Raw genomic sequence first — 25,638 nt, 5'->3', positions numbered from 1 at the left:
TATAAAGCAGATAAATTAATTCAATTGATGCACAGTTTCTTGTTCCTCTAAATTTCGGCAAGATATTATGGGAATATGTTTGTTATCATTTACAATTTTGATTATTTAAGGAAAAGTAATCGCGAAAATAAAGTGGTTTTCAACTCGAAAACAGAACATAGTACACACCTTAAGCTGAAAATCAAATACAAAAATAATTGAATTCACAATTTTTGTATTTGATTCAATTATTCACTTTTTTCTGTGTACATACTTTTAAATCTGAACCGACAATATATTTAAGACTTCTTAGAATTTTTTTGACTTAAAATTTAAGTCGGTTAAATCGGTTAACGCCCCATGGCGATAGATATTTATTAGAAATAAAGTTCAATTTGAGTCATTTTTACAAGTTTTCGACTAACAGTGACGATTTTACAATGTATTTTGATCATTTTTCTCGAAATCAGAAAAAATATATATGGGAGCTATATCTAAATCTGAACCGATTTCAACCAAATTTGGCACGCATAGCAACAAAGCTAATTCTACACCCTGTACAAAATTTCAACAAAATTCGAGTAAAAACTTGGCCTCTTTGGTCATATGAGTCTAAATCGGGCGAAAGAAATATATGGGAGCTATATCTAAATCTGAACTCCTAGTGCAAAATTTTAAGCAAATTGCGCTAAAACTATGGCTTCTGTGATCATATAGGTCCAAATCGGGACTTAAATCTGAACCGATTTCAATAAAATTTGGCACACTAGACTATACTACTAATTGTAATCCTAGTGCAAAATTTCAACCAAATCAGGGTAAATCTCAGGCGTCTGGGACCATATAAGTGAATATCAGGCGAACGATATATATGGGAGCTATATCTAACTCTGAACCGATTTCTTCCAAATCAATAGGGTTCTATTCTGATCCAAAACACATAATTGTGTCAAATTTGAAGTCGATTGGGCTTAAATTGCGACCTAGGCTTTGATTACAAAAATGTGTTCACGAACAGACGGACATGGCTATATCGACTCAGGAACCCACCCTGAGCATTTTTGCCAAAGACACCATGTGTCTATCTCGTCTCCTTCTGGGTATTGCAAACATAAGGTGGGTACTATGTTTGTTGGCACGAAAAAAACTTCACTTAACCATTCTTTCGCGTTGAAAAATGAGAGTATTGACAATACATTTCGAACGAAGAAAACAGCTATTTTGGAGCTATTCCGCGTTTATTTCTCCGCAATTTAATTGACAACATCGCCAAATGTCATACTATTTTTACTTATACATACGCAGCAGCTGATTGTTTACATACACGCATTAATGATAATTGTTTTGAAAAGTGTTTTTCTACCAGTTTTTGGATTGTTTTGCAAAAAAATCTCATACAGCACTGGACACTAATAATTGTTAAGAATAAAGCTCCAGCCGCTCTACTCCTGGTGTCTTACCACATTCTGCAACAGCTTTTACAACATGTGGTACATTGTCTTCTTCAGCTTTTCCAAATGGATACCGTCAATTTGTAACGCACATCAAAAAAAACATATAATTCCGGTGTTATGCTAACTTTTACATCATGCGCAGCAATGGACTCATTCATCAACAAACTTAATTCGTTGGTCTCCACAATATCTACACAATCGCATTGCAATACCATGCTGTTGCCGCCTCACTAGCAATTTCAAATCCAGTGGTCACCACCACGGTTCCCACAAAGGATAATAACGCCATTTCATTTGCCAATGTTGTTACATCGGGGGGAACAACCAACTTAAGCCCATAACTCAAGTTCAAGGGTAGTCCCTAAGCCAAAGTCACTGTTCCCGACTTATATTTCGTCACAAAGGGATGTTAGTGTTCTATACCAGACTCTTCGTTGACTGAAATTAATACATTGAGAAGCAATTGGCTGGTTTACTGAAGGATGTTATACTCTCCCAATGTATAAGTTCCAATAACTATTTCAGTCACGTTATGAAATTCAACCAGTGTTTTGAATTGATAAAATGCAAGAATGCCGCTAACTGAAATTTAAAAGCCACAACGAAATTAAATCGTTTCATTCCAGCCTATCGCAATCATTTTGGACAAATGATGAATACAAGAAAATTATTTTGCTATTTAAATAAAAATTATTTAATTATTTGCTATAAACATTTATTTTGGATATAACTTTGTTCAGAAAAATTTACTAATTTTATATTAAAAAGTATAAAACGTATAAGACCACCCAATTACTTATACCCCGGTATATAAAAATAAAACAAGTTCGATTATAATTTTATTATGATTTTTTATTAATTTGTACATTTATACACTAATTAAAGACCCTAGAACAAAATGTTTTCTTTTCTGGATTATCAGCTTTCTTTCATTAATATTGTTATATTTAAAAATTTTTAATTATCATTTCTCATATTTAGCTTTCATGTAGTTTCCATTAAAAATTAAAATTGCATTAACATTTCTTTTGTTCAGTTCTCATTCATTTACGCCTCTTACACACAAAAAACGAGCTCGCTTAACAAATAGAAAAGGGAGCAATTACGAGGAGCGGTAAAATAATAAAAAAAAAATACAATTCATTTCTTTGTAAAAAATGGGTGTTGAAACATTATGTAGCATAACATTAGTCAATTCTAAATTAGCAGGGGATGATGATAAATGGTGGCCTGGTTGTATCTCTACAATATGACGCTGATGGAATGCTATTGTTGCTGATGGCTGAAGCGATGATGGTACTGTTGTAATAGGCGGAGTTTCCAAAGGGCACCGGTCGCCGATTGGAAACTCCTAGAAGACATTCCTTAGGGGTAAAATTTCACCCGGCCACTTCTTCGCCAGCAAAATCCAATTTAACAACATCACCTGGTAAACATTCCTCCACATCAACTTCATTCTCTGCCGTATTTATACGGTTCAATGTCATTGTAATATCTGGACCAGACTTAAGTCCCACGGTAGCTCCTGCTAAAGCCATTGTAGTGGTGGGAACAACAACATTCGATCCAGCTGCTGGTGATACTATTGTGGATGATTGTGAAACCACCATTGCATTAGTATTGCATTTGTATTACTAACGGCAGCAACAGTCGATATTGCATTTGAAGAATTAGTAATAGTGGCTAATATTGGAGTAGTATTTGCTGCCACCCCAATGGGACCACTCACTACTTGGGCGGCCGTTGTATTTGGTTGTTGCAATACAATATTTGCGGTCACAGCCACTGTGGTCGTGGCAGGTGTTGAGGGTGCTATGTTGGAGTTGTTCACTGTAGCTGATGTAGTGGCTGCAATTGTGGGTGTCAGGGATGTGAGGGCAGATGCTACTGTGGCAGAAACGGCTACAGAACCAGATGCTGTTATATATGTTATATACATATAGCACTCCGTTATTTTTATTTCGTCAATCTAATTGCATTTCTAAATAACAACGCGAACCACTTTTGTATTCTAATTTAACACAAATCATTTGAATAAACCAATTATTTCTTAATTCACATTACAAATGGCGCCATGTTTTGAAACTAACTAATCTCAACATATGGAAGGATTTAAAGCCGACCTAATTAGGGACTATGCACTTTATGTCAGTTTTTCAACTCGAAAAAAAACAAAGTACCACAAATGAAAAAATATTTCGGTAGTTTTTCGCATTTTTGGTTTTGTATGGGATTTCGCTTCGGAAACCGAACATAGTACCTACCTATATGCACTAAATTATAAAACCCTGTATAGGGTATAACTTTTTATTTATGTGGCATAAACATTTACCATTTATTTTTGGTATAACTTTGTTCAGAACAACTAATTTCATTTTTGGAACATAGCAAATTATTCTTGTGATTCCATTCGTTGCAACCATAGTACTGCATCATCAATAGCACTGCCTCCTTTATATTTACCATGAAATGACAGCATAATTTGTGTTTATTATCCCGATGCCCAGTAAAAAGAAACGATCGTAAAATGAACTTCGCTAAATAGAGCTTTATTTGTTAACATTTTTCTATAAATTTCATGTTATATAGATTATTTCTATTCAATCATGTAAAGGGTGATTCTTTTGAGGTTAGGATTTTCATGCATTAGTATTTGACAGATCACGTGGGATTTCAGACATGGTGTCAAAGAGAGAGATGCTCAGTATGCTTTGACATTTCATCATGAATAGACTTACTAACGAGCAACGCTTGCAAATCATTGAATTTTATTACCAAAATCAGTGTTCGGTTCGAAATGTGTTTATCGACAAATTTTGTTCAGCGATGAGGCTCATTTCTGGTTGAATGGCTACGTAAATAAGCAAAATTGCCGCATTTGGAGTGAAGAGCAACCAGAAGCCGTTCAAGAACTGCCCATGCATCCCGAAAAATGCACTGTTTGGTGTGGTTTGTACGCTGGTGGAATCATTGGACCGTATTTTTTCAAAGATGCTGTTGGACGCAACGTTACGGTGAATGGCGATCGCTATCGTTCGATGCTAACAAACTTTTTGTTGCCAAAAATGGAAGAACTGAACTTGGTTGACATGTGGTTTCAACAAGATGGCGCTACATGCCACACAGCTCGCGATTCTATGGCCATTTTGAGGGAAAACTTCGGAGAACAATTCATCTCAAGAAATGGACCGGTAAGTTGGCCACCAAGATCATGCGATTTGACGCCTTTAGACTATTTTTTGTGGGGCTACGTCAAGTCTAAAGTCTACAGAAATAAGCCAGCAACTATTCCAGCTTTGGAAGACAACATTTCCGAAGAAATTCGGGCTATTCCGGCCGAAATGCTCGAAAAAGTTGCCCAAAATTGGACTTTCCGAATGGACCACCTAAGACGCAGCCGCGGTCAACATTTAAATGAAATTATCTTCAAAAAGTAAATGTCATGGACCAATCTAAAGTTTCAAATAAAGAACCGATGAGATTTTGCAAATTTTATGCGTTTTTTTTTTAAAAAAAGTTATCAAGCTCTTAACAAATCACCCTTTAGTAGGGGCGGCTAGATGGTGGTTGCTAGTTTATTACGAAAATACCACTCCATGTTATATTTATTTCGTCAATCGATCGTATAACAATTTTAAATAACAACGCGAACCACTTTTGCATTATAATTTAACACAAATCATTTGAATAAATAAATTATTTCTTAAGTCACATTACAAATGGCGCCATGTTTTCAAACTAACTAATCTCAACATATGGAAGGATTTAACACGACCTAATTAGGGACTATGCGCTTTATGTCAGTTTTTCAACTCGAAAAAACCAAAGTACCACAAACGAAAAAATATTTCGGTAGTTTTTCGCATTTTTGGTTTTGTATGGGATTTCGCTGCGGAAACCGAACATAGTACCTACCTTTAAAGGTAAGTACTATGTTCGCTTTTCGCGTTGAAATTTTCGTGGTTACTTTATTAAAACAGTCCAATATAAATCAGATAAATTAACTCAATTGATGCGATGTTTCTTGTTTCTCTAGATTTCGACAAGACTTTACAGGAATAAGTTTGTTTTCATGTATAATTTCGATTATTTAAGGAAAAGCAATCGCGAAAATAAAGTGCTTTTCAACTCGAAAACCGAACATAGTACCCACCTCAACATGTGAAAAAAAAGTAATTATGTCTAACAAAATTTCTTCAATTAGTCGATAAATAAGTACTTATATTTGGGTTTTGGCGTGATGTCAGCGTTTAGTTTAGTTAAAACTTTCTACAATTGCCTCATTTGTAAAATTAACCAAAATTGTTGTTCCTACACTCATAGAAAAAAGTCTGCTAAAAACAGCAGTCGATGTCTGCTGTTATATTTTTGTCCTTCAGGGCGTAATGAACAACAATTTATAAAATTTTTAGGTTATAAATTTTTCCCCAAAGCATATTTAAGAACCAAAAGTAGTTTTTGGTAAATTGTTCACGTTAATATACTTACAATCTCCTAAATACGATCAGCAAACATTTTGTTTGCTGTTATGCCTCAATTCGATAAATATTCAGATTTTTGCTCAAATTCTACAGATAATCATAAAATATTGTTTTAATTATGATAGGATAGCTCCTAAGTTGACATTTTTATTTGTTTTAGCCAAAATAAAACATGTTTTAGTGTAATCGAGCTTCAAAAATAGCAGGAAATGTTTGCTATTTCAGCAAACAGTGACTGCTGTCCCTTTTTCAGCATACTTCCTGCTGTTTTAGCAGACTTTTCTGCTGTCCCTACTAACAAATTTCTTTGGGTGTAGTGGTTTCACTGTTAATAGGGCTGTTTTCTTTTTGCACTGGATAATCTAAGCTGTCACGGACTAAAAGAAAACAGAGTACTCGTTTATCCAGGACATCTCCAAAAAATATGCAACACTGTCATCAGCTGTTTAAAAACAATCACAGAAAACAAGTGAAATCTTAAAATTTTAATGTATAAATATGTACTGCTGCGATTATTCATGACACTGTATCACTTTGAATTTTATGATATTCGATAAATTAGTCACAATAAACTGCTATTGTGAATCTAAAAAGCGTCACTTTATCAAAATGCAATCTGGTAACACCGACTCGACTTGCACTGATGAGATGTTCTGGATAGAACACCAGTGCAACGATGTTCTGGATAGCCCATACAAATGCTGCATCCAGTGTTAAAAGAAAACAGCCCTAATGTACATATTCACTTTATATAATAAAGGAACATTATCCTATTATAAATCAATTCATATCAACAATAATACATCCATTACTCATTAAAAACCATTGGACATTGATGGAACATGCATTTTCAACGATAATTTTATGGAAAATTTACTATTTAAAAACCGTCAATTAATTTGTTTAGCAAGCGTTGTTTCAACGCTGTTACAACGCTCAATATTTATAACCATCGTAATTTTCTGACTGGGTGGTGGTTCATCCAACGTCTGGGAAAATATAAATTCATTTTCGTAGTCTTCTAAAATTTCGAGTTCGCTCCACTCTACATTTCACTTTACATTTAGCTAAAAGAAAAGGATATAGCCGATTAAACATTATTTTATTGCTTACTTTAATAAAAAATGATAAAAGAAAACATTTTATAATAAAGTGCACAATTTGACTAAAATCGAAATTAGTACAAAATACTTCATATTTATACTCTTCACCACTAACGTGGTACAGCTCAGGGCTGCGTAGTCGAGCCAATTTTGCTCGACTCCGACTCCTGCATTTGTCATTAACCTCGACTCCGACTCCAACTCCGGAGTCGACTCCAAGAAATATAATAAAATCTCATTTTAATACCACTAATTTGTAGTTCTATTGTGGGGGGTACCGTAAATGCGAGCTATATAAAAACTTATATTCCCATATGCATGATTTTGAATCTGAATCGATTTAGAAAAAATTGTATACACTTCTACAAAATCTACCCTGCCAGCATTTCAAAGTTCCATTTCAACCTCATCGTTACCACAGACTCGTAAATGTCACTTCAACCATCATGAGAAGGTACATCAAAAAGTACATGCAAGTAATTTGCCATCCCTACTGTTAAAAAAGCCATTTTTTTGTGAAATGCCAAGCGCAACCAGCTTGTTATATTTTAATTAAATAAAAACGAAAATAAAGTTCTGAAAACATAGATTATACGCTTAAAATTGTGAAAGGTATATTCCCTGCCAGCATTTCAAAGTTCCATTTCATCCTCATCGCTACCACAGACTCGTAAATGTCACCACAACCATCGCGAACTGTGATGGGGGAAGCATATCAAAAAGTACAAAATGTACATGAAAGTATTTTGCCATCACTACTGTTAGAAGAGCCATTTTATTTTTTGTGAAACGCCAAGCGCAACCAGCTTGTTATATTTTATTTAAATAAAAACGAAAATAAAGTTCTGAAAACATAGATATTACGCTTAAAATTGTGAAAGGTATATGGTGAACAATTTTTGACTTTCCAAATGGAATAAAGTGATAGTTTTTCAAATATTTTTCCAGACACGCTGAATCCATTGGGAATAAAAGTATTGGCTGATAGACGCTACAACATTTAACTTACAACTTGTAACTCAACATCAATCTCTTATTAATGCATAAAAATGTGTTAAATGTGATGTGGTAGTCGTATAAATGTTATATTTATGAGAATTTATAAATGTTTCATAAAATTAATAAACATCTAAATAATCGTGTTTTACTTGACCACAATGATTCTTTTACAACTATCTTAAAATGCACTTGGTCTGATTGTTTGAAGGGGCTCTTATTGGCGTCCTTCTAAATGTATCCACAAGGGCTCCTAATAATTGCACTCATGCGATACTTTTTTGTAGTAACTTGGCGTGGTACAACTTCTCAATAGTGACGGCGCTTTTCCGAGGAGTTTTGGATATCGTATACGACTGTTTTCGACGTAGTGGGGATTCTCAGAAGCGCCCCCAAATTCAAAAAATGTTGGCAGGGTTGGTGAACAATTTGGTGATTTTCCAAATGGAATAAAGTGATTGTTTTTCAGATATTTTACAGACACGCTGCCTCCATGGAATAAAAACACTGGTTGATAGACGCAGCAACATGTAACTCGCTACTTGTAACTCAACATCATCATTAATGCCAAAAATTATGTTAAATGTAATGTGATAGTGGTATAAATGTTATATTTTTAAGAATTTGTAAATGTTTAATCAAATTAATAAATATCTAAACAAACGTGTTTTACTCGACCACAATGATTCTTTTACAACTATCTTAAAATGCACTTTTTCTGATTGTTTGGAGGGTCCCTTATTGGCGTCGTTCTAAATTGATCTATAAAGGCACCTAATAATTGCACTCATGCGAAACATTTTTGTAGTAACTTGGCGTGGTACAACTTCTCAATAGTGACGGCGCTTTTCCGACGAGTTTTTGATGTCGTATATGATTGTTTTCGACGTAGTAGGGATTCTCAAAAGAGTCCCCAAATTCAAAAAATGTTGGCAGGGTATGTACTTCAAATTTAACCCTGGACAGTCATCCTTCGTCAAAATGACGACGCGTAATTTCATTTTCGATTTCAAATGCATTTTGGATGATTTAAGTTATACTAGTACAACCATTTTATGAATTTTTGTTTTATACTGATTAGAAACAAATTGTAGAAGGATATAAACTCAATTTTGGTTCTCATTTTTGCTCACGGTGCAAATTATTGCGTCTTGAAAAAGGCCGTAGTCAAAATGACGAAGGATGACGTTAATGTACAAAAAATAAGGATGACTTTCCAGGGTTAATATACTATAATATACTCTGCATAACTTTGTATTTAGATCTACATTTCGATAAAATCACAAATTCTTCAAATTTTGACAAAATTTGCTATAAAAATGAATTTTTGAGAACATTTCCTGTAGAAATACAATTTTAAGAAAATTTTCTGTGGAAATAAAATTTTGCAAAATTTTCTATGGAAAAACATTTTGACAGAATTTTCTATAAAAATAAAATTTTAAAATATTTTCTATAGAAATAAATTTTTGGAAATAAGTTTTAAAAATATCCGACATATGTATATACCCATCAATCAAAAGGATGACCATTTTTCATAGGTGAATCCCATCTTCAACATTCGTGTCTGTTCTGGTACACACATGTACAATTTTCGTGTGGTGTCACACTTACAAGGTGTTCTAGCCAACACTATACACCGTTATAGACCTGGAAAATGTACACGAACATTTCTTTTGTGTAGGCTTAGTGTACAGCCATCGTATGCAAAGTTAGAAGTTTTTATAACAAATAAATAACAGATTCTGAAACTTTAATATGTTTTTTATGAATATTTGCAAATTTTATTGCGAAAGTCACTTATATATGGCAGAAACCACGATTTTAAAAATCCATCTAAAATTTGAACCGAAATTTCCTCTGATTGGTGTATAAATTTTGGGGTTGTTTTAATCAGCTGATTTTCAGTGTGTTCGAAAGTATAATGTTGCCACAATTTTTAAAAGTTAACACAAAAACGTTTTAAACAAAATTATCTTTGATTTTTGTGAATACTATCCGCTTTCCTAAACAAATCAAAGGTCTTTTTGAAAATGTAAGGTAATTAAATTATAACTTTTACAAAATCAATGGGCTAAGAAAAGTGAATTTTACCAAATTTATTACATGAAAAATATGACATCTTCAATTCTTCAAAGTGTTCTTGGTGCACAAATCACTGAGCAAATTAAAAAAAACTAACGTCGCCAATATCTTTCTGCACATGGAGGCCGCCACGATAGAAAATTTGTTTTCAATATTATTTTAAATATTTAAGCAATACAAATGGGAAAAAACTTAACAGAATAGTTAATTATGCCCACTATAATTAAATTTCCTTTAATGTATGTTTTACCAAAACCAAAATAAAAACTTCTCCGCCGTCAAAAACAAAAACGAGAACGACACGACGATCGTTTGTTCATGAGTAACATTGAGGAGGGATAGAAAAATAACAAATCAAAACAAAGGTAGAAACCGCCTTCTTATTTGTTCTTGATAAATTGCTCTTGTCCTTACATTATTCACTGCTAACAAAAATCCGGCAGACATTTTATGGCTTTGAATTACGCACTTACTTTGAATTTTTTATGTTTATACCCGCAAAATATGTTTTGTTTATAATTTCTGTCTGCAAATATTATGGCTTGCAGAAAAAATCAGCTGTCACATTTTTCGATTAAAAGTCCGAAAAAAGTGTTCACACGTGTGACTCAGAACAAGTAACTTTGTGTGTGGTGTGTAGAAAGTGTATAGTGTGGTGCACAATGCGGTGTGACCCAGAACAGGCATGATTATCGCATTTTCAACATTCATTCAAGGACAAGAGCCATTTATCAAGAACAAGGCGACAATTGCGTGATGCTTCAAATCTGTTTTGATTTGATTTTTTTTTTCTATCCCTCCTCAATTTTACTCATGAACAAACGATCGCCGTGTCGTTCTCGTTTTTGTTTTTGACGGCGTAGAAGTTTTTATTTTGGTTTTGGTAAAACAGTTTTTAACATCCATACATTAAAGGAAATTTAATTATAGTGGGCATAATTAACTATTCTTTCCCAATAAAATTTGCAAGTATTTATAAAAAACATATTAAAGTTTCAGAATCTGTTATTTAGTTGTTATAAAAGCTTCTAACTTTGCATACCATGGCTGTACACTAAGCCTACACAAAAGATATGTTCGTGTACATTTTTCAGGTCTATGACGGAGTATAGTGTTGGCCAGAACACCTTTTAAGTGTGACACCACAAGAAAATTGTACATGTGTTTACCAGAACAGACACGATTAATTCAAATTGCCTTGCAAATTGCTTGCTTTCAACAAATTTTCTAATAGGTTGAAGCATTAAAATGAAATTTAGTTTGAGAAGTTGTTGCTAATATGTTGAGAAATTGTTGCTAATGTGTTGAAATCTACTGTTGAGGGTAATGTCTGTTTTTGTTGAGAATGCAATTTTCTCAACATATTCTCAAAATGGAATTCTGATCTAATTCTTTGAAAAAATGTTTGAAAGCGTGTTGAATATAAGCATTTCTCCAATGATTGTGTTTACTGGGTTGGTATACAAGCAAAATTTTTGTGGTAGTAGGCATTAAAATGTATCTATTGAGTGCATCTGCTAGTCTAGCATTCTAGGAAACATAAAATGATCTTTGTTATTGGAAGTTGCTTTCCATTTACAGTCATACCGTACATTGATCTAATGAGTAACACAACTTTGTATTGGAAACTAATTTGCGTAAAAAAGTTTTTAGTTGCAAAAATGTGATGGTTTTTAAACAATTTAGGTTATAGTCAAGCAAAATATTAACGCATCCGACTCCAGCAAAATCTTCAGACTCCGACTCCACAACTCTGGTACAGCTCCCACCAAATTTGAACGATTTGATTTGGTATCAAACAGTTTTTTATTTATTATGCATTACAAAAGTATTAAATATGAAGCCACATGAGGTAAAACAGCATTGATGGGTCCTGTAGTATCGTTTCATAGTATACAATTTTAAGGCACTTTTCAGATTTTATCCATGATAGAAGAGGTTGGAACTAGCATGTACGAAACCAAGCGGGAGCAACAACAAAAATAATTAAAAAGAAGGACACTAAGGTTTGGGAAACCAATACACTAACAAGAGCACGAGCTATATATCTATATGGATTTGTCGCGAAATCGAATATCTCACAATTCATATTTCCTATCGTTGGTTGAAATATAGTGAAGTTCTTAAGTTAATAGAGGCTAACATCGAAAAGCTTAACGAACGCATTGAGACGGCGAAACAAAACATCATCGACAATGAGATTTGGTGATTTGGTTTAGCATTGCTTTGCCAAGAAAAAGAAGAAGGAATTCAACTAGATAGACTGGCATATGAAGAATCTCAAACAAAGTTTGAAGCTATATTCCACGTTTTGACGACAGTTGATGTGCAATATTTTTTTTTTATTTTACAACATGACGAAAGATTAAGGTTTTGTTATTATTAAGTACTTCCATTTTTTACTAGGTGACTCACAATCGTGATGTTCGTTGTCGAGGCAACATTCTTCTAGAATGGTCGGAGAATTTTGTCTCTAAAGGAGCGTATAAAATCATTGGAAGAAGACCTGCAAAGCACGAGAAACACAAAAAAACAATACAGGCAAAACCCAAAGACATTAAAGCCAAACTAGCCGCAAAAAGTTTCCGCGAACAGGAGTTAAAGGCCGCAACAGAGCGAATTAAAAAAAGTAAAGATACGAGCCGAAAAGTCAATCGGATGAAATTTTTTCTCCAAGAGCTCAAATTTAGGTTTCTTTATAGGGTCTGAGACCAATATTTCGAAGCGTTACAAAAGGAATAAAAAAGTTTGAGTACCCCCCCCCCCATCCTATGGTGGTGGGTATTAAAAAAGAGTACTCACTACAGATTATATCCAAAACCTACTCATAATGTATTGGATTGCAGATTATAATTACATAGATGGGTCAAAAAACTACATCCAAAATATGAAATTAAATTTTAGGAGCATTTGCACTTTACGATCGACACAAAAGCAAATGCAGAAATAAAAATTATTTGAATTGGATCTTTACGAAAATAACAAACCTAAATTTTAGAAAATAATTCTTTGGGATTGTGTGTTTTGTGCATACCCAAATGCATACAGTTTTGCGAGAACATCTGAAATCTACTGAAAAACTGGCGGTGTGTTTTTTACAACAGTGTTTTTTACGAATGTGACATATACGTACCTGTTGTAAAATTATCTTCCATCAAGTCTTCGGCATTATTACTGGATTGTGATCCTATAATGACATGTACTTCCTCAAACCAACTCCAACTTGATAGTGTACCTCCAGAAGGACCAACCTTTTTTTTCTCACACCGGTATTTGTTGGTTAAATTATGAGTTTTGATTTTTATTTCATCTTTTGACAATTCGTATCCAAACGTTGCCATTTCCTTCGTAATGTCATGCAATGTGTGGCTGTGTTTTCTGGCACCTCGTAACTTGGATGCATTATCCCTCCATACATGCATCAGACAAGCTTCGGAATCAGAGCTCCAATCTGCTTTGTTCTTATACTTTCGTCCATAATATTGTTACGTTTTTATATTTAGGCGTTTTTAATTACCGGACAATCAAAACACAGTTCCTTTAAATAACGACAATCTACAATTTATTTACTATGACTTCACACTTTACAATTCGTTCTCACTGAAGTTATTCGTTTGACGCTTTAATTAAGACTGACTCGTTAGCAGCATGCGAGCGCTTTTATATATGACGGTGTGGCAATACGAGAACATTCTGGTAGCACTACAATATTCTGGCAACGCCAGAACATTCTTAGACAATGCTACGACCATTAAGTTGTTCATCTGGTGGCTGCCAAACACATACACACTCACATAGATATATGCTCGCATTACTACAACAACAACAACAATAATGACAATAGACAATGAGATGAAATGAGAATGCAGAATAGCAAAGCAAAGGGGTTGCTTTTCTATGAGAGAGTAAGAACTAACATTTCGGTAAACAAACAAAAGAACATAAAAGAAATTCAGGAAAATACTAGAAAATGAATAGATGATTCCAACAAGTGATAGCGAAATTTTATCGTTACAATTTGAAATTTTAAATTAACGGAAACTAATTTAAATAAACTTATATCTATAATTATCAAATTCGTAACACTGCCTCCCGCTTAAGCCTGTTCGTCCCGAACAGGCACAGAACCTGTTCCGTAAGGAGCCAATCGTTCCAGATGTACAACTTTCATCTTTGATCTAGGGCTGTCGTCCTTCTGAATCCGGTATATAACATCAATGATCTTCTTGATGACTTTGTAATGGCCTTCCCACTGTGTTTGCAGTTTAGGATACAATCCTTTCTTTCGTTGCCGGTTAAATAGCAGAACCAATTCTTCTTCTTGGAAGCCCTCAGTATTTACAGCACGATCGTATCTCGCCTTCATTCTGTTGCTGACCATTTTTATTTTGTTGCGCACTGATTCGTGAACTTCACCGAAAGTGTTTGGGATGTCGTTTCTGTTTTCTTCCATGGCGAGCTCATTAGGTTTAGCGCCGAATATCAGATCTCCAGGCAACTTCAACTCAGTTCCGAATAGAACATTGGCCGGTGTTCGAGAGGTGGAATCATGAATGGCAGATCTATACGACAGCAAAAACTTTGGTATATGCTCGTCCCAGTCCCTCTGGCCGTTGTCCACTACTTTTCGAAGATGTTCCTCCAGAGTGCGATTAAACCTTTCTACCATGCCATCGGATTGTGGATGTAATGGCGTAGTCCTCGTTTTCTTGATACCAAGGGATTCACACATCTCTTTGAATATGGCCGATTCAAAATTTCTTCCCTGGTCTGAGTGGATCTCGGACGGCACACCGTAGCGACATATCCAGTTTTTGTTGACCACATCCACAATCGTTTTTGCCTCTTGGTTTGGAATTGCATACACCTCCGGCCATTTGCTGAAGTAATCCATGACCACGAGGACATAACGGTTTCCAGTATCACTTACTGGGAAAGGGCCTGCCACGTCCATTGCTATTCTTTCAAACGGGGCTCCTGGTCTATATTCTTGCATAGGACCTCGACTTTTCCTTGTTGGACCTTTCGCCTTCATGCACTTCTCGCAATTGGCTACCCATTCAGCAATTGATTTCTGGCATCCAACCCAGTAGAATCGTTGCTTCACTCGATACTGAAATCATAGCTTTGGAGCCTCTCGATCCAACGTGCCAGTTGAGCTTCCGGATTCTTGAATTGGAGCAACCATCGTAGAGCTGAGTGATCAGTCCTGAGCAAGAAGCGTTGTCCATACAAATATTTATGATAATGTTTTACACTCTCTATGACGGCTAGCAGCTCTCGTCGCGTTACACAGTAGTTCTTTTCGGGCTTGGACAACGTTCGGCTGAAATATCCGATGACCTTCTCCTTGCCGTCTATCTGTTGGGATAGCACACCTCCAATACCATGCGCTAGGATCTGTATCCAAAACAAATTTTTCGCCCGGAATAGGATACGCTAGAACAGGAGCTAAACATAAAAGTTCTTTTAAATGTTGGAATGAATCCTCCTGTTCGTCGCTCCACTGGAACTTCTGACCTTTTTGCGTCAATTTATTAAGACTAGCGGCGATGCTGGCGAAGTTTGGGACGAATCGTCGGTAATATGTACATAACCCAAGGAAACTTCTTAATTCGTGGAGATTTCGGGGTCGTGGCCAATCTCTGACAGCTTGGATTTTGTCTTCATCGGTGGATATGCCCTCTGCAGTCACATGATGACCCAGGTATTTAACTTCCCGCTGGAAAAGGAAGCATTTCTTTGCGTTAAGGCGTAGACCAGCTGCTGACAATTGCTGGATAACGTCTTTCAAGTTCTTAAGGTGCTCGTCAAATGTTTTGCCCATCACTATGATGTCGTCCAAGTATATTGTCACAGCCCGGAGGCTACCGCCATCTGGAGGGAGGAACTGAGTTGCCGTACGCTGGTTGCTGAACGGTGTTGCCGGCTTTTGGCTCAGTCTGTGGGGCGCGGTTCATTGGCAACTCAGTCCTCTGGCAGCTGACAAAAAAACTAAACATTCAACCAGCTTTGGAGGACAGCACAAAGACCAACAGGTACGCATCACAAAAAGAAGAAAAATTAACATTCACACAACTTACCACCCATATTGGCTTGCTGGCATGCCGGTTTTCCAAGGCATGCCATGGCCTGACCCTCCCCAACCATGGTGTCCCCGTGGCCCATCAACTCGGGACACCCCAAATGCTACTCACCTGTTCTTCAAATCACCTTTTACCTTCCCCTTTTAAACTCCCTTATTCCTCCATATTTAAATTCATTTTTACACGCCAATATTTCAATTCATAACGTTATAAAAGTTTTAAGGTTTTATTGAAACTAACTCTAACAATATTTTCTATTTAAAACAAAACCCAAAAACAAAATATATAAAAATTCTATTACTAATTATTGTTTTTCTTTTATTTTCCAGGAATAACTGATGAAACCGTCTTCCTCCTTTTCGTTTCCTGTCTTTTCCGTCCGTCCGTCAAGGTAAGGTAAGTATAGCGTAACATCAACCAGTATAACTTTCTGTCAATAAACTAGATCTTGTTTTCATATATTTTCTAGCATTCTTCACTGGTCCATTCCAGGTCTTATGGGGAGCACATTATACATATCACTGGAGGACACAATTCACCAGTCCTTAAATTACTAAACCAAGTCCTAGGGTGAGCTCAGCCTAGCACTATTGCCCAAATACGGCACTAAATAAACTTCCCAGGCGTTAATGTAATCCCCCTAACAGACTATAGATAAACTAGTGAATCTAGATAAAAATTCAATTATTAATGAATCTCTTTTTTCCCCGTTTTATTCACAGAAGTTTAATGTACAAGTCCGTCCGTCCGTCAAGGTCTAAATCATGTACCTGTCCAAGTTCGTGTCAGACAAAAGAAAAGGAAACATTCACGGTACCTGGGCGCTGTAGGATGACCAGCGCAACGCAATTACACCCAACTGAAGATGATGACAACGATGATTGATACCAACGCCTAGCAATGGATGGAAATGGGTCACAAGGGTCATCAGAATCCTGTCTGCCGGGAACGCTCGGGGCCGCAAATGAGGTGTTAAATGGAGGTGGACGTTCGGTGAGTATAGGAGTAGTTTATATTGATGGTTTTCCTTTTAATTAAAATGTCTTTCTTTCTTTCTTTTTTTTCAGGTTGTCTTTTTATCTTTTATAATTTATTTCTTTTTATTATAGTTTATTTTCTTTTATTAAAGTTCTCCTTCTTCTTGTTTTCTTTCGTTACAGGTTACTTATAATTTAGCATTTAAGATTAGCTGTTAAGTTTGTTTACTTTTCTTTTAATTTTTAATTGTATTTCACTTTTCTTTTAGCTTTTAAGTTTAGTTTTAAGTCTATTTTAACTTTTCTTTTTCAATGTATAAGTTTAGCATTAGGTCTTTTTCACAGTAGCATCTAATCTTGCCAATATTTAGCACAATAAACAGTTTCATTTGCCAATAAAAAAAGATAAACATTTGTTTATATTTGTTTCGATTGTCCTGTTGTGTTTTTATTTAAACGACTTTTGGGAACATTAGGCAAACTTAAAAAAAACAATAACCGCACTTTCTTCAACCATCAACCTCACTCGCTCGCGTCCAAAACCAGAATAATCTGACGCTCAAACTCCAAAAATCCTCCATTATTCACGCTTCATTCGCCATCATCCCAAGCTTTCCCAGCCATTTTATTACCAAATTCCAAAACACCATCCAAACCAAATCATCTGTCAGACATCCTCTCATAGAGAATGTTTATTGATGTCCATCATCTCTCCCTCTGCCTATTTCCTCCTGTAGCCAATAGATGGCGTTGACCTCTCTAGTATTACCAATCAAACTAGTGTGCGCACATGACAAACCCAACCATCCTTTGAACATCACTGTCAGAGGATGGGAGGGAAAACAGTGTGTTTAAAACTTAACATTAAAATACACCTTTCATTTCCATAATAAAAATAACAATACTCTTTAGGGCTGTTTTCTTTTAGCACTGGATACCCTAAGCCGTGAAGGACTAAAAGAAAACAGAGTACTCGTTTATCCAGGACATCTCCAAAAATATGCAACACTGTCATCAGCTGTTCAAAACAATCACAGAAAAGAAGTGAAATCTTGCATTTTTAATGTATGAAATGCTCCAATTAGTAATAAATATTTACTGCTGCGATTATTAATAACACTATACCACTTTGAATTTCATGTTTTTCGATAAATTAGTCACAATAAAGTGCTATTGTGAATCGATGAAGCGTCACTTTATCAAAACACAATCTGGCAAGATCGGCGCGACTTGCACTGATGAGATGTTCTGGATAGAACACCAGTGCAACGATGTTCTGGATAGCTCATACAAATGTTGCATCCAGTGCAAAAAGAAAACAGCCCTTTTAATGAATACCGTATACCAGCTGTACAAATGGCACTACCTTATTTGTTATACCCTGACTTACTGTATCATACCTATTGACATGCGTCAACGATGCGTTACGCCCATACGTTACCACACGTTATATCGTTATCGATTTCCAAATTAACAAATGAAAATCGATACCCACTCCTCGTGAATGACTCCATTTTCATTCATAGTACATGCAACCACCGAAATCGACAACAGAAAGGGTAAGTATAGTGAACCAAAATAAATACTGAAAAATATATTAAATAATAAGGTCATTTATATGAAATTGTGAATAAACCAAAATATATAAAAGTGAAGTGCTCCCAATAAAATGTACACTAAAAAAAACGGAGAACTAAAAAACAAATGAGATACAAAAGGTATTGGTGCTGAAGTGTGTGTGTGTGTGTGTGTGTGTGTGTGTGGTCATGCTTACAACTGTAAATGCATAGCAAAAACGTGAAACCAAAAGCCAAAAAAAAATACAGTGATCTCGCGGTAACATACCAATAAACGTTTGAAAATACTAAATTTCAAAAATTTTTCAAACATTGCTTTAAATGATTAGGGTAACACTCAATTTGATAAATTGTTGAGAAAATCGCGTTCTCAACAAAAAAAAAACACAGACATTACCCTCAACAATAGAATTCAAAACGTTAGCAACGATTTCTCAACATATTAGCAGCACCTTTTCAAACTAAATTTAATTTTAATGCTTCAAACCTATTTGCAAATTTGTTGAAAGCAAGCATTTTGCAAGCCTATTTGAATTAATGTTGAAAGGTAAGTACTATGTTCGCTTTTCGCGTTGAAATTTTCGTGGTTACTTTATTGAAACAGTTCAATATAAAGCAGACCAATTAACTCAATTGATGCGTAGATTCTTGTTCCTCTAGATTTCGGCAAGACTTTACAGGAATAAGTTTGTTTTCATTTATAATTTTGGTTATTTAAGGAAAAGTGATCGCGAAAATAAAGTGGTTTTCAACTCGAAAACCGAACATAGTACCTACCCGAAGATGGGATTCTCTTTTAAATTGATATGGAGTTACCTATGAGAAATGCTCAGCCTTGCGTTTGTTGGGATGAACAAATTTTTACTTTTCCGAATGTCAAGTACACTCTCAAAAACAATTACGGAATTTCCAATAATCTAGTTTGTTTTTTTTTCCGGAACTTAAACTATTAATTAAAATAGCTTTATAATTCCAGCCCGCTGTACTTTTCCGATCTCCTTTTTTTATACTTTCATTTTCGACTTAAATTTTAACATTCGTTTTTAATTTACAATTTCAATTTTTACTTTTAACTTTAATTTAAATTATATTTTTAATTATGCCTCTAATTTTAATTTTTTAATTTGACTTTGAAATTGGATTGAAAATTTGAAATTGACATTTAAATCTGGCGTTTGTTTTTTTTTAATTTTTAATTTTTATTCTTAATTTGTATTTGTATTTAATTTCTTTTCATTTTACATTATGCAATTTAGTATTTAGTTTACTCTGTATATATTTATTTCTTTAATTCCTTTAACTTTTTTCTTTTTCATTTTTCATCTTTCCAGATTCATTCATAATAGCCATAAGCTAGCTTACCCGCCCACAGGTATGTGTGTTGCTTACATGAACTTTAAAATAGAAATTAAATTTTACTTTAAACTTTATTTTGGCTGTAATTGTAAATTAAATTTTTATTAAATAAAATATAATTTATTTTAAGAACAGTTTACTTTCAATTTAAATTTTAACTTAAATTTTAAATTTTAAAGATAATTAACTATATCATCAGCTTTATGTCGAACAGAAGATTTACCGTAAGGATCCGTAAGTTCTACTCCCATGTTCACTCAATTTATAACGGAATACCACAGGGATCTCCGATATCAGTTATTTTATTCCTTATTGCATATGATAAACTTTGCAAAATCTTCCGCATGAACAAATCAATTGATTTTACCGCTTTTGCTGACGACTTTAACATTATTGTTTCTTCCAATAAACAGAAAAATCCGCGGATTAGCCTAAACGAAACGTTCAATAATATCCAACGGTGGAGTGTTACTTCGGGAGCTTCCTTATCCTCTACAAAATGTAAATTTATTCACATCTGCCGCAAACAATCTTGCGTATGCCTACTAGAATCTTCCGATTACATACTAAATGAAGCAAATTCCTTACGGATTCTTGGCTTGCACATAAATAAGAGATACTCTTGGAGTACTCATATTGACAAACTCATTGGCTCCCTTCAAAAACATTTGAACATTATAAAGTGCACGCAGAGAAGGAATATGATCACCTCAACCATGTTTCAAGAGCAAAATGTTATTTTTGGATGGTGACCATGTAACATGTTTATGGCAAAAATGTTCTTTTCTCGCCAAAAATAATATGGTTGCCGAAATCAGACACATAATCTCCGAGAAAATAACATGGTTGCGACAAACATGTTACATGGTCACCATTCAAAAATAACATTTTGCTCTTGAAACATGGTTGAGGTGATCATATTCCTTCTCTGGGTGTGTTTAGCTTGCAAGTCCTACAATTGCAGTACAGACACACTCATATCCATTGTGAATGCATTGATTCTATCTCGTATACGGTTTACGCTTCCCTTCTACGGTTCCTGCCCTAAGTCTTATCTTAATAAAATCAACACAGTAATTAATTCTGCTCTTAGACTCTGCTTCGGAGCGTTTAGAACAACTCCTACTAGTAATCTATATATTGAGTCCAATATATTGCCTTTGACTGCACAATTTAGATTATCGTTATATAAGCAAGCCAGAATCTACTTATATGAACCCAATGATCCTTTAAGAATAGTTCTTCGGAAATGCCTTAATAGGAAAAAAGTACCTAGAATACCATCAGTGATTTATAGGGTTACTGAAGAATGTAAAAAACTAGGTCTATTTTCAGTACTACCCAAAACTAACCGTCTGAAACGCTTCCCTCCATGGTTTCTAATGTCAGGATGCGTAGATTTGACCCTTAGTAGATATAACAAACTTCAACATAATCCAATTTTATTTGAAACTTTACATAAGAAAAGCCAAGAGGATATGCCTAGCCACGAATTTCTTTACACAGATGCTTCGAAATCACAGGATTGTGTGTCATACAGCGTAGTAGGGAACCAAAGTATTTGGAAAACATCAATTCTTCCTAACCACACTTCAACATTTACCGCTGAATTAATAGCAATATTCGAAGCAATTAAGATAGTCTCCACCAAGAGAGGGAAATTTGCAATTTGTTCTGATTCACTGTCCGCCCTTAAAAGGATCATGAATATTACTGCGAACGACTTCTACACAGATTACATAAGAAGTAAATTGATAGATAAACATCCTAAAATTGTACTTATTTGGACCCCTGGTCACTGCAATATAACAGGTAATGAATTCGCAGATAATGTAGCAAAGCAGGGCTTAAAATCTCCTTTGATAGGAACAGAGAATTTTAATTTAAGAGATTCATACAGGTTCGTTCAAGAGCATTTAAAAGCCAATGATATCCCCTTTTTACATCCGAGTCCTTGGTATAGATCAATAAATCCTAGCAGAATTTCAATCAAGGATTATCTAAACTCTGACCTATCAAAACTTTCAAGATTAGACCTAATAAAGATTTTTAGATTAAGATTAGGCCATACTTTACTTTCACACGGTCACCTCATCAATGCCCCAAACCTCCCAAGTTGTAATTGTAATGTGCCTAATAGAACACTTGATCATATTATGCGTGAATGCAATGACACGCGAACCATACAACATAATGCATTTAAAGGGGAAAACCCTATTTCATTTATATCCAATCCTACTACACATAACGTATCCATTTTATTAAAATTTTTAAAAGAATCAAACCTGTATAGATACATCTAAGACATAACCAAAACTAAAATCTAACTTACCAACTATGTACCTAACTATATGCTAAGCTTAAGGCCTATGTAGCTATAGCTAACATTAATTAACTAATAATTTCATATTATTTGTTAATAAAGTTAAATAAAATAAAAATAAATAACTTAAATTTTTAATTTATATTTTAATTTCAAACTCAACTTCATTTTTAATTTCAATTTCAAAACTTTTAAACTAGAAATTCTTAAGTTTAATTTTTAATTTAAAATTTGATCTTAATTTTAATATTAATTTTAATTTTAATATATTTATTTTTTTATATTTTTAAATTTCAGTTTTAATCTTAATTTTAATTTTAACCTCAATATTAATTTTATTTTCAGCTTGAATTTTAATTTTAAAATCTAAATTTTAATTTAAATTCAATTACGATTTCAAATTTTAATTTTAGCTTTAATTTTAGTTTTAGTTTTAATTTAATTTTAATTTTTAACCTTACTTCAATTTTAATTTAATTTTGATTTTAAATTTAATTCTAATTTTAATTTGAAATTGAATTTAAATTCGAATTTGAATCTGACTTTGAATGTTGAAATTGAATTTATATTTGAATTTAAATTTACATTTAATTTAATTTAATTGGAATTTGGATTTAATATTGAATTTAAATCTGAATCTGCATATTAAATTTTTACTCTTAATTCCTCATTTATTTTGAATTCAATTTTAATTTAATTTAATTTAATTTAATTTAATTTAATTTAATTTAATTTAATTTAATTTAATTTAATTTAATTTAATTTAATTTAATTTAATTTAATTTAATTTAATTTAATTTAATTTAATTTAATTTAATTTAATTTAATTTAATTTAATTTAATTTAATTTAATTTAATTTAATTTAATTTAATTTAATTTAATTTAATTTAATTTAATTTAATTTAATTTAATTTAATTTAATTTAATTTAATTTAATTTAATTTAATTTAATTTAATTTAATTTAATTTAATTTAATTTAATTTAATTTAATTTAATTTAATTTAATTTAATTTAATTTAATTTAATTTAATTTAATTTAATTTAATTTAATTTAATTTAATTTAATTTAATTTAATTTAATTTAATTTAATTTAATTTAATTTAATTTAATTTAATTTAATTTAATTTAATTTAATTTAATTTAATTTAATTTAATTTAATTTAATTTAATTTAATTTAATTTAATTTAATTTAATTTAATTTAATTTAATTTAATTTAATTTAATTTAATTTAATTTAATTTAATTTAATTTAATTTAATTTAATTTAATTTAATTTAATTTAATTTAATTTAATTTAATTTAATTTAATTTAATTTAATTTAATTTAATTTAATTTAATTTAATTTAATTTAATTTAATTTAATTTAATTTAATTTAATTTAATTTAATTTAATTTAATTTAATTTAATTTAATTTAATTTAATTTAATTTAATTTAATTTAATTTAATTTAATTTAATTTAATTTAATTTAATTTAATTTAATTTAATTTAATTTAATTTAATTTAATTTAATTTAATTTAATTTAATTTAATTTAATTTAATTTAATTTAATTTAATTTAATTTAATTTAATTTAATTTAATTTAATTTAATTTAATTTAATTTAATTTAATTTAATTTAATTTAATTTAATTTAATTTAATTTAATTTAATTTAATTTAATTTAATTTAATTTAATTTAATTTAATTTAATTTAATTTAATTTAATTTAATTTAATTTAATTTAATTTAATTTAATTTAATTTAATTTAATTTAATTTAATTTAATTTAATTTAATTTAATTTAATTTAATTTAATTTAATTTAATTTAATTTAATTTAATTTAATTTAATTTAATTTAATTTAATTTAATTTAATTTAATTTAATTTAATTTAATTTAATTTAATTTAATTTAATTTAATTTAATTTAATTTAATTTAATTTAATTTAATTTAATTTAATTTAATTTAATTTAATTTAATTTAATTTAATTTAATTTAATTTAATTTAATTTAATTTAATTTAATTTAATTTAATTTAATTTAATTTAATTTAATTTAATTTAATTTGGTTTGATTTAATTTCACTTTAACCAAATCAAATTCAATTGAAATTTAGTTTGAACCTCACTTGATTTTAATTGGTATTTAACTTGATTTCAATTGTAATTTTATTTGAATTTAGTTTATACTCGTTTATACATTGTGTAACTTTGATTTTATTTTGAGTTGGAATACATTCGAGTTCGAAACAAATTAATTTGTTTTCTCTTCAATTCGGATCGGCCTAGTACAAATTTGCGAAACGGTTTCCGTGTATTATCCTGTTTTGAAGACTGGTTTGAAAGTGATCTGGACTCAGTTTCAATTCATTTGCTTTGTTCTTGTTTTCTCCTCCTGTTTTCTCCTCTCTGCTCTTGGCTTTTGCTCGATTCTGAGTTGCTCTTTGTTTGGTCTGCATCTGGCATGTTTTTGGTCTATATTTGTTTCGATTTTGCATACACTAACTTGTTTTAAACATAACGTGCTGCAGGTAAGTATCGCCAAAAGGTAAGTAATAAACACCGTAAGTATAATTTCTCCTAACAGGTGAATTGTATTACCTGGACCCAGGTATTGCGGATATTGGTCACCCAAAAATTTCTTGGCTAAGCTAAATTGCTCCGACCAATTCACGGTAAGCAATATTTCTGAAATTTGTTACAATAATTCAATTAACTAGTTCCTTGTTTTCATTTTTCCCTACACTATAGCCTATAATTACCTTAACCTATTGACCTTGGATTTAAACGAAGAAAGATGAAATTGCCAGTAAACTCAACTATTAATGAGGTAAGTGATTCATTTTCTTTATATCAACTACACATTTTGTCAAAAGAGTAAGGAAATCGTTACTGTTTTAAATCTTTCGCGTGATATACGCCTAACGGTTTTCCCTTTAGATCTTCAATTTCGTAAAGGCATTTTCCGACCGCTCTCACATTTCGGCATTTGAGATATTTTCGGTTCAATTTAGCATTAATATTCTTGCTGAAATCACTAAGCTGGTGATTTCTCCGATAAACCTCCTGACCAGGGAAAAACTTGATTTTCCTAGCGCGTATATTATACTTACGGGCTCGATCACGGTAACTCTTTTCTAGCCTTTTTCCAACTTCCTGTCTCACTAACTCCAACTTGGTAGACTTGGGTAAAGCACTAAACTCAGGGTCTTTCATGGAATCCAATTTCCTAGC

General features: G+C 32.4%; 1 protein-coding gene and 3 long non-coding RNA genes across 4 annotated transcripts; all 4 read left to right on the top strand.

The window, feature by feature from the left end:
- Positions 1 to 7,453: 7,453 nt before the first annotated feature.
- On the top strand, positions 7,454 to 8,676 carry LOC142240920 (uncharacterized). The gene is made up of 2 exons (XR_012723434.1): positions 7,454 to 7,629; positions 8,483 to 8,676. It is a non-coding gene; the product is annotated as an uncharacterized LOC142240920 (long non-coding RNA).
- On the top strand, positions 7,642 to 8,154 carry LOC142240927 (uncharacterized). The gene is made up of 2 exons (XR_012723437.1): positions 7,642 to 7,898; positions 7,966 to 8,154. It is a non-coding gene; the product is annotated as an uncharacterized LOC142240927 (long non-coding RNA).
- Positions 8,677 to 15,935: 7,259 nt separating the features above from the next.
- On the top strand, positions 15,936 to 17,571 carry LOC142221576 (uncharacterized). The gene is made up of 4 exons (XR_012718131.1): positions 15,936 to 16,136; positions 16,514 to 16,575; positions 16,907 to 17,177; positions 17,252 to 17,571. It is a non-coding gene; the product is annotated as an uncharacterized LOC142221576 (long non-coding RNA).
- Positions 17,572 to 18,675: 1,104 nt separating this feature from the next.
- On the top strand, positions 18,676 to 22,456 carry LOC142221575 (uncharacterized). The gene is made up of 2 exons (XM_075291318.1): positions 18,676 to 18,720; positions 20,070 to 22,456. The coding sequence occupies exon 2, from the start codon at positions 20,997 to 20,999 to the stop codon at positions 22,395 to 22,397; it is 1,401 nt and encodes a 466-aa protein (XP_075147433.1). The 5' UTR covers positions 18,676 to 18,720; positions 20,070 to 20,996; the 3' UTR covers positions 22,398 to 22,456.
- Positions 22,457 to 25,638: the final 3,182 nt, after the last annotated feature.

Source organism: Haematobia irritans, chromosome 1, assembly GCF_050003625.1.
Source record: "Haematobia irritans isolate KBUSLIRL chromosome 1, ASM5000362v1, whole genome shotgun sequence".
Classification (NCBI taxonomy): Eukaryota; Metazoa; Arthropoda; class Insecta; order Diptera; family Muscidae; genus Haematobia; species Haematobia irritans.
The sequence above is the reverse complement of the archived record's forward strand: the minus strand, read 5'-3'. Positions and strand labels throughout refer to the sequence as shown.

Coding starts and splice junctions, on each gene's coding strand:
- LOC142221575 (XM_075291318.1), top strand. CDS start 20,997: ATGGTTGAGGTGATCATATTCCTTCTCTGGGTGTGTTTAGCTTGCAAG.